The 16271-nt window shown below is 39.6% G+C and overlaps 3 protein-coding genes across 3 annotated transcripts; all 3 read right to left on the bottom strand.

The window, feature by feature from the left end:
• HELRODRAFT_175739 (hypothetical protein) lies at window positions 1-1239 on the bottom strand (the record flags this gene model as incomplete). Its single annotated transcript, XM_009023144.1, has 2 exons — window positions 1-114; window positions 1036-1239. The coding sequence occupies 2 exons, from the start codon at window positions 1237-1239 to the stop codon at window positions 1-3; spliced, it is 318 nt and encodes a 105-aa protein (XP_009021392.1).
• Window positions 1240-5922: 4683 nt separating this feature from the next.
• Window positions 5923-8893, bottom strand: HELRODRAFT_175737 (hypothetical protein; the record flags this gene model as incomplete). The annotated part of the gene is made up of 3 exons (XM_009023143.1): window positions 5923-6112; window positions 7948-8714; window positions 8771-8893. The coding sequence occupies 3 exons, from the start codon at window positions 8891-8893 to the stop codon at window positions 5923-5925; spliced, it is 1080 nt and encodes a 359-aa protein (XP_009021391.1).
• Window positions 8894-10079: 1186 nt separating this feature from the next.
• Window positions 10080-12955, bottom strand: HELRODRAFT_175736 (hypothetical protein; the record flags this gene model as incomplete). The annotated part of the gene is made up of 4 exons (XM_009023142.1): window positions 10080-10502; window positions 11073-11247; window positions 12046-12206; window positions 12320-12955. The coding sequence occupies 4 exons, from the start codon at window positions 12953-12955 to the stop codon at window positions 10080-10082; spliced, it is 1395 nt and encodes a 464-aa protein (XP_009021390.1).
• Between the last annotated feature and the right edge of the window lie 3316 nt (window positions 12956-16271).

Genomic DNA, 16271 nt, shown 5'->3' with positions numbered 1-16271 from the left:
TCATTTCAGAATTGCCTCTTCCGCCACAGCTATCCTTCTTTTGATATCCACATCATATTTACAACCTGAGGCAGTCAGACTTCCGAGATAATTGAAGCTTTTGACTTGTTTCACCTGTTTCACATTAATGATTATGGAGCAGATCGGGGCGGTTTTGCTTTTACTGATAACCATGCACTCTGTTTTGTTGATGTTAATTTGCAAGACTTTCCTTTCAATTTTAAAAATCAGTTTGGAAACAATTGTTTGCAGTTTTTCCATTGAATCTGCTATAAGAGCTGTATCATAACAATTGGGTAAAATTCATACATAACTGTATATAAATATACTTGTTTGTATATATATATATATATATATATATATATATATATATATATATATATATATATATATATATATTAGTATGTGTGTGTGCAGATGCGAATATATATGTATTTGTGTTTAGTGAGTGTGTGTGTGTGTGTTATTCGTATGTAGGAGTGTGTATATATGTTCATATTTCATTATAACTTTAATTGTCAATCAAGTTTAGTGGAGACACATATGGAAAACAGTCTAATTAATTCACCATTCATTTGTGAGTAATAAAAAAATTTCATTATTATTTTGTTAGCATATTCTGAATAATTTATTCATTTTTATTTTACGTTATCCTGATGATGCTAATCATGCTAATCTGGTCCAGGGTTACCCCCTGCAAGAATTTAGTTTCTTCTTCCGGGTCCCCCGATCACAAATATATATAGGATTAATTATTTATGAAAATCACAGCATATTCGGCGTTAGTTAACATCCAATTTAACTTTACGATTTTTCTAATGGTTGATCTTGAATCATTTTCAGTTTTGCGTTTTTGGTTCTCCTTTAAATAACATTTCTTTGATAAGTCCAACAAGTTTGCGAAGTATCGATAATGGATCATAACCATCTATCCATATAATATACAGTCTATCCAACGCTAGAAATTTGGTAGATTATATATATATATATATATATATATGTAGATTTTCGCCGGGCGACATTCGAATTCCGCACCACGCGGTCCCGAACCGCGTCCGCATACGAATATCCACCCGAGCCTTCGCTTCGGCGGAGTCTTTCCTGGCCGGGATCCGCCACTCTACAATAGACCTTCTCAGGGTCTGAAAACACGGGCCGGGCGGAAGTTTGTTCGCGCCCTGCTTGTTGACTAGAGACGCCGACCTCGTCAACTATCAACAAGTCTTCTTCAACATCCATTATTTTAGGTAGAATAATTAAGCCGAGCCAAACTTCAAGTGTATACTTCTTTTATTCAATAAAAGAAATAAAATAACAAACAAAATAATACAAATCAAACCTCTGTTCTTATTAAAACAAAACGATAAGTCCAAAATTAATCTATTAATAATACAACTGACAAGCAAGAGACCAAAACCTAAAATTAAGATAACAAACGACCAGCCTACAATATCTTAACTCGCGGCCTTTTATATGTTTTTACCGCCCTATCTACATAATGCTTTCTATATCATAGAAAATTCTATACTCCTATCTATACTCTCTTCCTATACTCAGGAAAGCGATACAGCACAGCAGCGTCGCATATATAGCATATCAAATAACAAAATATACATGCATAAAATGACTAGTAAAATATATAGATATGTATAGGCGGCACGCCTCAAAGACGCAATCATTATCATCACAATTTCACAAAATATACAGGCGGCATATTTCAATCGCGCAATCATTATCATCACCATACAGGCGGCATATTTCAATCGCGCAATCATTATCATCCCAATCGTCACAACTTCACAAAGCTCCCCACCCTCTAAAACGTCGTCCCGACGTTTGCTCTTATAGATCTTCACCAGACTCAGGAACTTCCACCATCCATCTTTCTAGCTCCGGTCCCCACCTCGTCGGTTTCCTCCTTTTTCTTTTTGTTGTGGCCGTCGTGCTCGATTGAGTTTCCGTCAGTTGCCGATCGTTTTCTGTCGGTCGTTCATCCAGACCAGCAAACAGGTCCATCGATGGCTGGTTACCTACGGCAAACAAATCTGGTCGCTGATCAAAGAGTTCGTCAGCAAGCTTCACAAGTTCTGGAACGATGTCCGGCTGCCCTGGTAAAAATTCTGGCGTATCTTCGCCTGTCCAGGTTTGGACAAGCGACTCGGTCGACTCGTCGCTACTTCGTGATGGTGCTTCTGTTGGCTCCCCTATGGAATCGTCTTCTGCGATGTCTTCAGGCTCAACCTGTTCCGCAATCACCTTCTGATGCGCCGGAGTATGTCGCCTCAGCTGTTGTTTTACCGGTCGTGCATCCTGAGTATCAATCTTATGAAAAACTCCTTTTGTAGCACCTATTTCCCCACTCGCACAGCTAAATCTGTCTGAGAAACTTTTAAGTATTTGAATCAACTCTTCTCTTGCTTTCTTAGAAATATCTTTTACTAATCCATCAACCATACCTGTAACTTCTGTTAGATTTTCATATGCTAGACGATCAACTGATTCCTTTGCTTCCACAGCCGATGATAAATCTGGCAATCGCGTTCCCCGGTTTATCACCCCCGGCTGATCGTTGACATTCAAGATCCTAACACACTGTCTTTCATATTTTATAGGTAGTAACGTTCTAGCTACATATACACCCGATTCTATTTGTCTGTTTTCCGAACACATAAATCCGGTCGATTCCAACTTGGACGGCTGGCGAACAATCATCTTTGCTGGCACGTCTAATTCAGTCTGCGCAGGGATGCGCACTTCTGTGTGAGCTTCAATACGACAAAGCTTCCTGCATGAAAAATGTTTAATAACTAATTTCATCGTTCTATTTTTGTTACCCACGGCGATTTTTCCTTCGCCAAACTTCCACGAGATATGATTGTTCCTGAGCCAATCTAAACCTAAAACAATTTCTGAAACATGATCAGACACCAACACTAACGCTGATTTGGAATAATCATCAACTTTTATTTGCAACTTCATTTCTCCTTTGACTGGAATTTCTGTGTTGTTGACAGCTTTCAATCTCTTTTTCGTCGGTCTGATCTTTGTGACATCAACCATAGACGTTGGAACAATGGATACACTACTGCCACTATCAAGTAAACCTAATCTTCTTTTGCCATTAATTGTGATTGGCAGATACATGACACGATCGTTACTTTCAATTGACTTGTTCACGTAATCTACTGTGCTGCTTGTCATTCCTTTCTGCGGGCACTCCCTCACAAAATGACCTGTCTTTCCACATTTGTAACAACCTTTGAAATTCACTTGACTATAAGTTTGAGATTTGCAGGTCTCATTCTTCTGAGGACATTTGACTGCAAGATGACCTGGCTTCTTACAATTAAAACAAATTTTCTCTCGCTCAACTCGGGATACAGTTGGCTGCACTCTTTTATTTCTGAGTTCTTCGAATGACTTTTGAAGAAACGCAATCTGTCGTACCATTGACTCCATGTTTTCTGCCCCTGCTTGAAAATCTTTAACCTGCGGGTCAAACCTGTGAGATGAATCTACCACCATCTTTGAAACTTCAAGACGCTGTGCGAATCTAAGAGCATCGTCAATGTTCTTTGGTTCTTTTTCCCTAACCTTTAATTCTAATTCAGCATTATCGAGGGCTGACAAGAAAAAGTTCCTAGCTAGATGTGTAGCTAATCTTGACTGCTCTCCTGGATAGGCTAATGACATGAGTCTTTTAGTAACCATTGACAACTCTCGTAACGACTCACCAGGTTTTCGACGAAGAATCTGTAATTCGTACCTGCATGACTCTTCATGACTTCTTGTTCCAAAACGATCTTCTAGCTTAGATACCAGCTCTTGGTAACCTAAACCTGTTAAATCCCAGAGAACCTGTGAAGCTTCACCTGTTAACGAACATGACAAATACGCTTCCATGTCTACGAGATTCCAATTATTGTACCTGGCACATATCTCAAACTTTTTTAAGAAAGTTTTGAGACAGCCGGTGCCATCAAATCTGTCAGGTCGAAGCAATTCGCGACGACAAAAGTCGTTGTCACGCTCGGCACCTATACGCGGTTGATGAACCTGAGACTTCACACCAGTCGAATGAAGCGGTTCCTGACTGTCACACGTCGACTCGTGTTCAACTGTGTCTCTCTCTCGCTCGGTCGCTCTGCACCTGTTGCTGTTACCTAAAATTTTATTTTGCCGTGATCTACTGGACGCTAATCGCAGCTCATTCAGTCCGAACTCCTGCAACTTCGGATCACCCTGGCACCTAAAACCTAAAATATCCTGTTTGGGGATAAAACTGTAACCTAAATTGTTCGCTGAAAAATCAATGCGCGGCTTTTCTTCGTACCTGTCAACAATTTCAAAACGATTGTTGTTTAAAACAATTTCATTTTGTTGGCTGGCGGGCGTTGAAAGTCTGCTCGAGGTTGATTTTCGATCCTCCTTCGGTTCCTGTGACCTAAAATCTAAAAAAGTTTCATGTTGTCGAACATGGCACCTGTCACCTAAAAAATTTGGAGAATCACCTTGGCTCCTGCTGCACCTAAAACCTGTTATGTTTGAAAAAGAGGCCCCACGTTGGGCGCCAATTGTAGATTTTCGCCGGGCGACATTCGAATTCCGCACCACGCGGTCCCGAACCGCGTCCGCATACGAATATCCACCCGAGCCTTCGCTTCGGCGGAGTCTTTCCTGGCCGGGATCCGCCACTCTACAATAGACCTTCTCAGGGTCTGAAAACACGGGCCGGGCGGAAGTTTGTTCGCGCCCTGCTTGTTGACTAGAGACGCCGACCTCGTCAACTATCAACAAGTCTTCTTCAACATCCATTATTTTAGGTAGAATAATTAAGCCGAGCCAAACTTCAAGTGTATACTTCTTTTATTCAATAAAAGAAATAAAATAACAAACAAAATAATACAAATCAAACCTCTGTTCTTATTAAAACAAAACGATAAGTCCAAAATTAATCTATTAATAATACAACTGACAAGCAAGAGACCAAAACCTAAAATTAAGATAACAAACGACCAGCCTACAATATCTTAACTCGCGGCCTTTTATATGTTTTTACCGCCCTATCTACATAATGCTTTCTATATCATAGAAAATTCTATACTCCTATCTATACTCTCTTCCTATACTCAGGAAAGCGATACAGCACAGCAGCGTCGCATATATAGCATATCAAATAACAAAATATACATGCATAGATTTTATATGCATTTGTAAAATGACTAGTAAAATATATAGATATGTATAGGCGGCACGCCTCAAAGACGCAATCATTATCATCACAATTTCACAAAATATACAGGCGGCATATTTCAATCGCGCAATCATTATCATCCCAATCGTCACAACTTCACATATATATATACACACATATATATATATATATATATATATATATGTGTGTGTGTGTGTGTGTGTGTGTGTGTGTGTGTGTGTGTGTGTGTGTGTGTAAGCATGAAAAATCATCAGTTATAAGAATAAATTGAAAAATTATAAAAAAAATCATCTCTAGGTAATAAGCCACGTAATAAAATGAACGTTAATAATGTAATCTGCAATCAACAGCAGTTCGACATCATTCGCAAATGTCTTTAACTTTCCAATATAAATAAATTCAAGCCCAAATACAAACACGTACAAAAATAAACATTGCAAGAATCGCAATAACGCATTAGAAATTTTGACCCAGACATTGAACAGAGCATTGATGAGAAGATTTTCAATTTGAACAAAATTTACTCTACCACTCTCTTCTTGCTCCTCTAAGTTGCATGGAAACATTTTTATGAATTCATTTTGGTGAAAAATATCATCAGTTAGTTGTGTAAAAAGGTTCATTAAAATTTTTATTAAACAAGATCATTTGTCGAATTATTTTTTCAGTCTGTTAGCAAGCTTCAAACTTTTATTTCTGATTAAAAGTTAATTAGAGAGCGTCGTACGGAGGGGAGTGATGAGAAGAGATTCGATAATTCGCTTTTTCGATAAGTTGGCAACCTGCTCCTTCCTGTTTGGCTTGACGGAAGTGACTGGAGATGGATGGAAACATGGTGTGTAATGCAAGCAATTAACTGCTGCCTGCTTCTCTGCTGGTCTATGTGCGCTTGTATGCCTGTGTGAACATGTTGGTTTGCCCGTTTGCTTAAGTGATATGAACGTTTGCACGTTTGTGTCGTGTGTCAACGTGTTTGTTTAAAAGAACATGTTTGTTTGCTAGTATTACTCAGCGGTTTTTTTGTTTTCATACAAAAAATAAATAATCAGCAATTATGTAAATATTTTATTTTTTAAATATTTGTTATTTATTAGACGGCACAATTATTTTTATATTATCTAAAATTGTTTGGTGAAAAACTATTAAATATTTGTTAACTTGATCGATGATTCACAAGCAAAATATTTTTGCACGTTTTTTGTTCACTGTTTTATTCTTCCATTTGTTATCACTCTTCAATTTTTCACTTTTTGACACCCATTCACTCTTACTTCACTCTTTCGCTTCCTCCTCACTCATTCATGCCTTCGTCTGCTCGCACGTCTTCACAATTTGGCGCCTTACAAATGTGCAGCGCATGAATATTATATCGTGCCTCCGCGCTTTAACAGTGAATATAAACAAAATTATGTAAATGATATTTTAACATCTCATCTCGTGATTCCGAACGCTCATTCTCTTTCACTTCTTTTTTCTTTCTTCTCTTCCGACTTTCCACTCACTAATTTTTATTTTTCATTATTTCTCTAGTCATTCTCTCATTCATTTAGTTTATCCAACCATTTTTTCTCTCATTTATTTGTTTTCAAATATTTTTTATTAAAATTTGCTGATGTTCAACAACAACATCGATCAACGTCAACATCATCATCATCATCATAAAGGCAATACAATACAATTTTATTAGAACTCCTTGATGAAAAAAAAGAACAAGGCTCAGGATGACCGTGAAGTAATAATATCAACATCAGCATCAACATCAACATCATTATCAGCATCAACATCTTCATCAAAATCAACGGTTGGTCATTTCAAATCTTTGTGGAAGAAACTGAAAACCTTTTTTTTCCAAACCGACCAGTCACTTCAGAAACGGGCTTCAAAATCTTTCTTAGATAAACTGGTGCATTAGCTGTAAGACAATCGCCCACAATCAGAGCTCTATTTAACTGAATTCTCTCTGGCGTACAAAGCCAGTGTAGTTCATTTAGTATGTAACTCCATATCGACTCAAATTTCGGAACCCCCGGCGTCAAATCTAGTAGAAAAATTAAAACCCAACTGAATACAATCCAGCAGTTAAGATGATATTTTTCCATACATAATTGTGCTGCAGTAAACAATCATATTTCGACTACAGACAAAACTGCATGCAATTGTTTTTACTGAATCAAATGTCAAATATCGTCTTGTTCTGATTTGCAAAGATGATAAGAAAATCTCTATTTTTAATAATCTTCTGACGTCATTAGTTTCTCAATCATTATCACAATCATCATTGTCATCACAATCATCATCGTTATCACAATCATCATAGTCATCACAATCATCAACAGCATCAATGATTACCTTAATTAACGTCATCATCATTGTTGATGTTAACATCACCTTATATCTCAACTGAAATCTTTAGCTCTTTATCGACCTAACAGCTAGTTAACTTCCAAAAGATGTATTTTAGAGAAATTTTACATTTCATTTCTTTCAAAGAAAATTTAAAAACTGACCCCATCTTCTAGACGGCGCGCCATGCATCATAAATTTGGACCCTGAAGATGTCAAAGTATGATTTGACGTTTGGCAGTATCGGGTAAAATTTGGTTTTGAGTTCGACCACGACCAGGGTCAAGGCACATTTGCCGGCCAACCTCCTCCAAACGTTCCCGACCGCAATCGGTCTGAACCCTCCGTCTTTCTTATTTAAAGCTATTAGTCGGCCTCCAAAAAAGAACCGGCGGACGGAGAGTGGGCAAGCTCCAGATAGGATCAAATTAATGAATTGGGTTAAGGATTTCAGTGTGTCGTCGATTGGCAAGGGGCCTGAAAAAACATCCTTAAGGTGCTGGGGTCGTAGGCTATCCAGGCCTCCAGAAGAACCGTTTTTGAACGATTTAACGGCCCTCAGCACCTCGGCGGAAGAAACGCAACCAGCCGTTGGTGTCAATGCGGGAAAGACCCGCCTGTCCACCGGAATTTTTGGGTGGATGGAACATAATTTATCGAAGGTGGCCGGCGAGCTCTCCGCTAGGCCCTCCGGCGAACAGACAAGTCTGACAGCCGAGGACAGGTTTCCCTGTTCAATACAAGATGACACAGCGTTGGTCCACCGATCGGGGTTGTGCTTTTGTGATTTGGCATTATTGAACCCATCAAAGCACAGTACCAGGGTTTCAAGACCAATAGTTGAATATTCGCTTAGACACTTGTTGACCAGATTGCCCTGGTTGACCCGGCGACCCCCTCTGGAAGTCTTCTGTAAGACGTATGGGACAAAACAGTGGAGTCTAACTCCGTGAGCCGGGTTACCAGGGTCATTACAAACAGCCGTCAGTAAGGCGTTCAGATCATGTGCGAATTTCTCCCTGCATGGCTTAGGGATATGGTCGTACACCGGTACACATTTCAGCACGGCCGTCAGCTTGTCAAAAACACCAGAGTAATCCAGGTCGAGAGGATCACCGGAGACCGATGCGGCCGAAGACCGTGTGGGCAACCCGGGCTTGGGGTTGGGTGCGGACCGAGAGGCGAAGCAGCTTTCGCGCCAGATGGATCAACTTTTTTCCGAGACCCCGAGCATTCCTTTCTTTTCACTTTAACTCCGTGCCGACATAACTTCCCGTCTGGAGTGCTTCTATAGTGGTTAAAGCAAACGGGGCACTGTTGTAACGTTAGAGCCATATGTGATTAAAAACAACCAAGAAACGAAGGAAAGGAAACAAACCAAGTGGGGTGGATGGATGAATGAATGAATGAATGAACCAGCGAATGACCAAATGAACGGGCCGGCGAACAAACGAATGAATGAGTGAATGATGGGGGAATGAATGAGCTAATTACTGAACGGACGAGTGAGGGAAAAAAAAGAATGAATGAGTGAATAAATGAATGAACGAACGAATGAATGAATGAATAAATGAATGAATGAATAAATAAACAACCGAACGAATGGATGAATGAACGAATACATGAATGAGTGACGGAATGAATGAACGAGCGAACGGATGAACGACTGAATTATCTTTAAATATTTAACCAGTGGAAAATATATATAACTTTTTCAACTTTTATTTATTTTTTTTTCTTTTCTTTTTTTTATTGATGAATGAATGAGTGAGTAAACAAATGAGTGAATAAGTGAATACAAAAACCTAGGTAACAGTGTGGGAGGAGACAACTATTGCAGCAAACTTTGGCCCAATCTCTCCCCTTATAGTTTTTTTTACACAGATTTTAAAAATTGGTTTAGGAAATTTCTTTTTTATAAATAAATTTTAATTTTAATTTTAAATTTTAATTTCAAAAGTAAATTAAAAATAAATGTCGGTAGAAGGTAAATAAGTTAAAATGTAGTGAACTTTCCGATAATAATAAAAACAGGTCACCTGGCGCAGGCCGGTGACCTGTAGCAGCTATGAGCTGTGAATAAATTATAATATTGATAAAAAAACAAAAAACAAGAAAATTGGGCGAGGTAGGGCAGAAAAACGATAAATAATGACGGAAAAACAAACCCGGGACAAAATTACAGCCGATGACCCCAAAAATCATATGTAAAAACGATTTAAAATCTATGAATTTAACAAAAATAACCAGGAAATTAAAACAATCCAGTCGGCTTTGAATGTGAACAAACGATGTATGTATGTGTGTATGTGTGTGTGTGTGTGTGTGTGTGTGTGTATGTATGTATGTATGTATGTATGTATGTATGTATGTATGTATGTATGTATGTATGTATGTATGTATGTATGTATGTATGTATGTATGTATGTATGTATGTATGTATGTATGTTAAAACCAAATCATTGACGAATGACACCAAAAGCCAAGCGTCTAACTAAATTTGATTTTATTTGCTATAACGTCACTCAACCCCGTCGGCATTCAACTCCACATTTTCCAACACACAGACGCGCAAAAACCGCTGCAGAATGCACGAGATATTATTCATAGCAAAAAAATATTCCCTACTATCGCCTGACCTAATACTGATATTTTTACAAATCCGATTGAAAAACCCGGAGGTGTTACGATCCATGAGGCCGAGGACCTCGATACAAATCGGTAAAAACTCCATCGAGAGGAGAGCTCCGTCGTACTTTTTGATCTTCTCGTCAGATGCTCTGGTTGCAGCCAAACCGCTTTCTTTGCTAGTAAGCTGCACGTAGCGCTCTGCAAAGGTGCCCGGAACGGTAACATCCCACGCCAAGCACCTGCCGGCTCTCCAAGGGATCAAGGTACACCCGTCAGGGCGCTTACCGTCGTGCGCCGCAATGCCCGACGGTTCCTTTAAAACCGGAATTGAGGCCTTGGAGAAAAGTCGGCACACAAAATCGTTTATGGCTGAATGTCGCTGCTGGCGACCTCCGCCAAAACGACAAACATGACCATGATGGCCAAGTTCATCCGCCTCCGCGCCGCACCTGCATGTATATCGACTCTGAACGGCCAACCCCAGACGGAAGCCAATGGCTATCCTGACCGTTTCGTCGTCCAATCTGGTACCCACCGACGTATTGGGCAAAGATCTCAGCCAGCCGCAACTCGCCTCGCTGGAAACTGCCAGCAAGCGAGCTGAGGTCGCCGAGTCAGGGCTTGAGGAAAGCAACTCTTTGAATGTGCGTTTATATGCTTCCTCCAAAATGTTGCCCTGGGAAAGGTCTGTTGGTTGGATTGGAGTCGGTGGAGTACAGTGCAGGCTACTAAATTGCCGAAGAAGGGCAGACTGTAGGTCAAGCGTGGCAGATGCGGAAGATTTATAAACAATTGGTGCAAGCTGAACCACGCTTAGTAACCCCAGTCCCCCAAATCGTACCGGCAGCTGAGCCTGAGACCAACCCTTGTCGGTAATATCGACGTTACATATAGCTGAGAGGGCCACCCGCTGAGCACCCTCAAATTCGCCCAAAATGGCCGCATTAACAAAATTGGATGTGCGCAAAAAATACATCAATTTCGGCAAACTGAGGGCGCCGCGGATGATTGTCAGCGCGTCGTGGACCGGGAGAAGAGAGACACGTTCGAGGGCAAATCTTAGCTCAAAAAGTTTTTTATTAAAAAACCTGTCCTGATGATCGCCGGCCATCATTGGAGTGCCTAAAAAATTTAATGATGAATGAGGCACTGTGGGGACATTAGCCAGCACGTGTGGCATTTGAAACGTGTCATTTACAAGTAGTTCACACTTGTTTGTGTTTAATTCAAGACCAATGATGAAAGCGCCGACCCTCAGCGACAGGAAGTCGTCCGCTAAGATGTTGCCCTCTGCGGCCAAGCTGACATCGTCCAGGTAGCCACAAACAAACGCCGAGGATGACTTTGTCAACAGCGGGTGAAGGGTTAGAGCAAAAAGCATCGGTCCCAAAGGGTCGCCTTGCTGTACGCCCTCGCACGATTCAACCACCCAGGCGTCGTAACCGAGAGAAGAGACTCGGCCATATGCGGAATGACAAAAATTATAAATTTGAGGACAGTGCTGCTTAACTGCCTCTAACATTGAGTCTCTTCTCAGGGTGTTGAAAGCGTTCTTGAAATCAATCTTCAAGAATCCCCACTGTTTTGGAAGTGCTGAAATCAGTTCACGTACGGCGTGGACGGCCGCCTCAGCACCACCTTTTACGCCGACGCCCAATTGGATAGGATAGAGTTTGGCTTTGACCTGTTCCAACAATAGCGCCAGAGCGCACTTACTGGCCAGCCTCCTCCAGAAATTCCCCACCGCGATGGGTCTGATCCCTCCATCTTTTTTGTTTAAAGCCACCAGACGACCCCCAAAAAAGAAACGGCTAACCGCGGAAGGGCAAACCCCAGATAACAACAAATTTACAAACCGGGTGAAGTTATTTAACAATTCATCGGTGGGCGTCGGACCGGAAAGTAAATCCTTTATGTGCTGAGGCCTCAAGCCATCAAGGCCTCCCGATGAACCATTATTAAACGACTTTAAAGCCGTCAACATCTGGGCTGGTGAAACGCGACCATTGAACGGCTCCTGCGCGGGGAAAGCTCGCCTGTTCAATGGAGCACTGAATGAATAGCTTTGAGTTTAGCGAGTGTCTCAGGCGAGCTCTCCGCCAGGCCTGCGGGCGAACAAGCAAGTCTGACGGCCGCCGAGAGACTGCCCTGTTCAATCCGAGTGGTTACTGCACTAATCCAACTGTTTGGATTGTGCTTACGCGGTTTGGTGTTGTGGTCAGTGTTGAAGCTTGCCACAATAAACTCGACCTCGGTCGAATTGAATTCGGCCAACCGTTTAATAACGTAATTGGCTTGATTAGTCCTACGACCGCCCCTGGTTGGCTTGAACAAAACGAATGCGAAAAAACATTGGAGCCTGCACCAATGGGCCGCGTCGCAGGGATCATCGCAAACGGCCGTCAATAAAGCCGACAATGCTTTAGATACCTTGTCTCTGCACGGTTTGGGAACGTGATCATACAGGTGGGCAGTCCTCAAAACGACCGTCAGCCTGTCAAAAACATGAAAAAAATCCACTTGAGAGGGACTCTCCGAGACCGACGCCGAAGAACCGCGTGTAGCAACATGAGGGTTGATGACAGGTGCAGCGGTAAGCGGCGGTCGCGCGGAAGCAGATGAACCAGCCGGAGGCTGGTCGGCTGCCTTGAACGAACCAGGGCATTCCTGGCCCTTCACTTTGCCTCCATGTCGATATAGTTTACCGTCCGGTTTTATTTTATAATGATTTAAACAAACCGTGCATTGGTATAGGACCGGTGCCATTACGTCAACGAAATAAAAACAAAAGCGAGTAGATAAAACCGTGTGAACAGTGATAAAATAAAAAAAATAAAATTGTGGTGAAAATAAAAAAGTTTAATTTTAAATTTTAATAAATTTAAAAATTAAAAGAAAAACTGTGAATGAAATAGAGAAAACAAAAATAAATATTAATGAGCATTGTACGGTGCAGCTGTAAAAGCCCACAGCTGTTGTTAAAGTATGTTAAAGCTAAAATTAAAAATTTGAGACCACAAAAGTTAAAAAACCAACCGAACGGCGGGAACCTAATCTGAAAAAGGGCAAAAAAGCGACAACCAATAAAAACCACACCAAAAAACCGAAATTATTGCAACAAAAACCTTAAAAACCAGAAATATTACTAAAAATTAGCGAAATACTAAAAATGTGAAAGCCGACACCAGCTGAGCGAACGTGTATGTATGTATGTATGTATTTTTTTGACATTTTGACATTTTTTTTTATTTCATCAAATCAAACAATGAAATCAGAAAAATGAAATCAATGAAAGGAAATGATCTGGAAATCGAAAAAGAAATCTGGACTTCTTGTACTGATCACCAGTGTCAATTTGTAATAATGATAAATGAGTAGCTTTAAACAAATAAAAGAATTCAAGGTACCCAAACAGATTATAAAGAGTAATTCTAATATTTCAAAACTGTTCCGAAATATTAAACATAATTTAAAAAAAAAAAAGTTCAATATACCTAAACACAATATAATGTAGGTTAGAGATATTTCAAACAGTAATTCTAATACTTCAAAATTGTTTCGAAGTTTAAAATTTAATAACACTTTGACTAACTTCTAAATTTTGAATCTTATCTTATAGAAATACCACGCCAGAAGCACATACACTCACTCACGCGCACAAAAACACTCACGTAAACACACACCTGTTCATTCACACACACTCACACAAGCACAGCACTCATTCACACACACTCACACAAGCACAGCACTCATTCACACACACTCACACAAGCAACCACATTCGCACACACTTAGACACACACAATGCTTACATGAACATGCTTTCCCAGATAACTAGATGGTGGTGTCGGGATCTAAGTTTGTTAAAAAGTTACGTAGCTTCCTTTTAAATAGTTGTAGGCTTTTGATTTCATGTAACTGAGGAGGAAGCAGTTCAGCCCAAATTTTTGGTCCAGTAAGTTTAATACTTGATGAAAATAATTTAATACGGGTTCTTTGTGTGTAAAAGAATTGGGTGTGTCTTGTATGGGCAGATAGAATAGAATTGCTTGTCGTGTAAAGGTGGTCTAGAGGAGTAGGAAGAAGTTTATTAATAAATTTGAAAACAAGTATGGCTGTGAAATAGTAATATATAAACCTTAATGGTAGAATATTTTATTTGCAAAAAAGGGTTTAGTATGGGCTAAAGGATTAGTATTAAAGATAAGACGTATTGAGCGTTTTTGAGGGAGCGTAATGTTGTACAAGTGACTTTTAGGACTGTTTCCCCATACAGTTATGCAGTAGGTAAGATGGGGATAAATAAAAGCGTAGTAAAGGTTTAGTAGAGCAGACTGAGAAAGTTTGTATTTTATTTTGTAGAAAATTCCAATTAGTTTATTGACCTTTTGGGAAGTTGATTGCAGGTGGTAGTCCCATGAGAGGTTATCTGTTATATTGATACCTAGGAATTTAGTTGAACGAGTACGATTAATTGGATTGTTGTTAAGCAGCAAGTTTAGATCTTGGACTTGGTTAGTTAATATTTTGGGACCAAAAATTATATAAGAACATTTGGAATGATTTAGTAGTAGTTTATTTGCCAGAAACCAGTTGGAAAATCCTGATAGTTCTTGGTTGACGATGTCTCGGCAGCTGTTGATGTCGTCTGGTGTAAACAAAATGTTCTTGTCGTCGGCAACATTTGGCTAATGATGAGACGTTACAGAGGTCATTGATGTAGACTAGAAATAAAAAAGGACCCAGTATAGATCCTTGAGGAATTCCATTCTGGACATGAGTTTTATTTGATTTGAAGTTATCGATATAAACATATTGAGAACGCAAGGAGAGATAGCTCTCCAACCAATTGAAAGCGATTCCCCTCACACCATACCACTCAAGTTTTTTTAGGAGTACGCTGTGGTCAATTACATCAAATGCTTTTGAAAGATCCAGAAATAGGCTAACAGATAGTTTTTTGCTATTCATACCGTTTAGGACATGTTGGTTGAATGCTTGGCCCGGAAGCCATATTGGCTGTTACATATAATGCTGTTAAGATTGAAGAAAGAATTTAATCTGATGTACATTATATTTTCCAGAATTTTGGATAAAGGAGACAACAGAGATATGGGTCAGTAGTTATTTATATCATCCAGGGATCCTTTTTTGTGGATAGGAATAATTCTGGATATTTTGAAGGTATCTGGAAAAATTCCCGTTGATAATGATAAATTGAAGATGTGGATTAAAGGTAAAGTTATGGAATGGATTATGCTTTTTATTAGGTACATGTTAAGGCCATCATCGGAGTAACTGTTTTTGTTTTTCATTTTACGGACAATAGATAGTAATTCGCGTTCAGATACAGGGTTAAGAGATATGGATTGAGTTATAGTAGGACCCAAGAGTTTCATGGGGTCAGCCTTACCCGGTAGGAGGTTGAAAGAATGTTTGATTGAAACGTTTGCAAAGTGTTCGTTCAGACAGTCGCAAATCTCCTGTTTGTTGTCAACTGTTTTGTTGCTTACAATGAGTTTGGATATGGATGAGTTGGGCGGTTTTTTGTTTAGTGCACATCTTGTCAAATTCCATTTGGCCTTGATGTCGTTGGGAGAATTACTGAGTTTATTTGTGTAATATTCTCGTTCTGTTTTTCTTTTTATGGTTGTAAACATGTTGCGGAATTTTTTGTACTCAGAAATATTGTTTGGAGTAGGATTACGGAGGCTTTTAATGAAGAGCTTGTTTTTTTTATTGGATAGTTTTTTAATATGTGTGTTGACCCAGCTTTTGTTTTTTGGTTTAACAGGTAAAAATGGAGCAAATGTATTTATCGCTTTATTGAGTATGGCATATAGCTGTGATAAGGAATCATTAACATTGTCTATCGTGATCACTGACGTCCAGTCTTGAACAGATAACGAATGGTTGATGTCATATAAAGATTTTGGAGTCAGAAGTCTGGAGTATTTTTGTGGTGCAGAATAATTAAGTTTATTGAGGTTAGATGCGATGGTAAAAATAGGAAAATGGTCTGAGAAGTCAGATAAGACTGTTCCAGAAAAATGAGTAGTAATATTATTTGTGTAGATATTGT

Source organism: Helobdella robusta (genome assembly GCF_000326865.2).
Source record: "Helobdella robusta unplaced genomic scaffold HELROscaffold_35, whole genome shotgun sequence".
Taxonomy (NCBI): Eukaryota; Metazoa; Annelida; class Clitellata; order Rhynchobdellida; family Glossiphoniidae; genus Helobdella; species Helobdella robusta.
The sequence above is the reverse complement of the archived record's forward strand: the minus strand, read 5'-3'. Positions and strand labels throughout refer to the sequence as shown.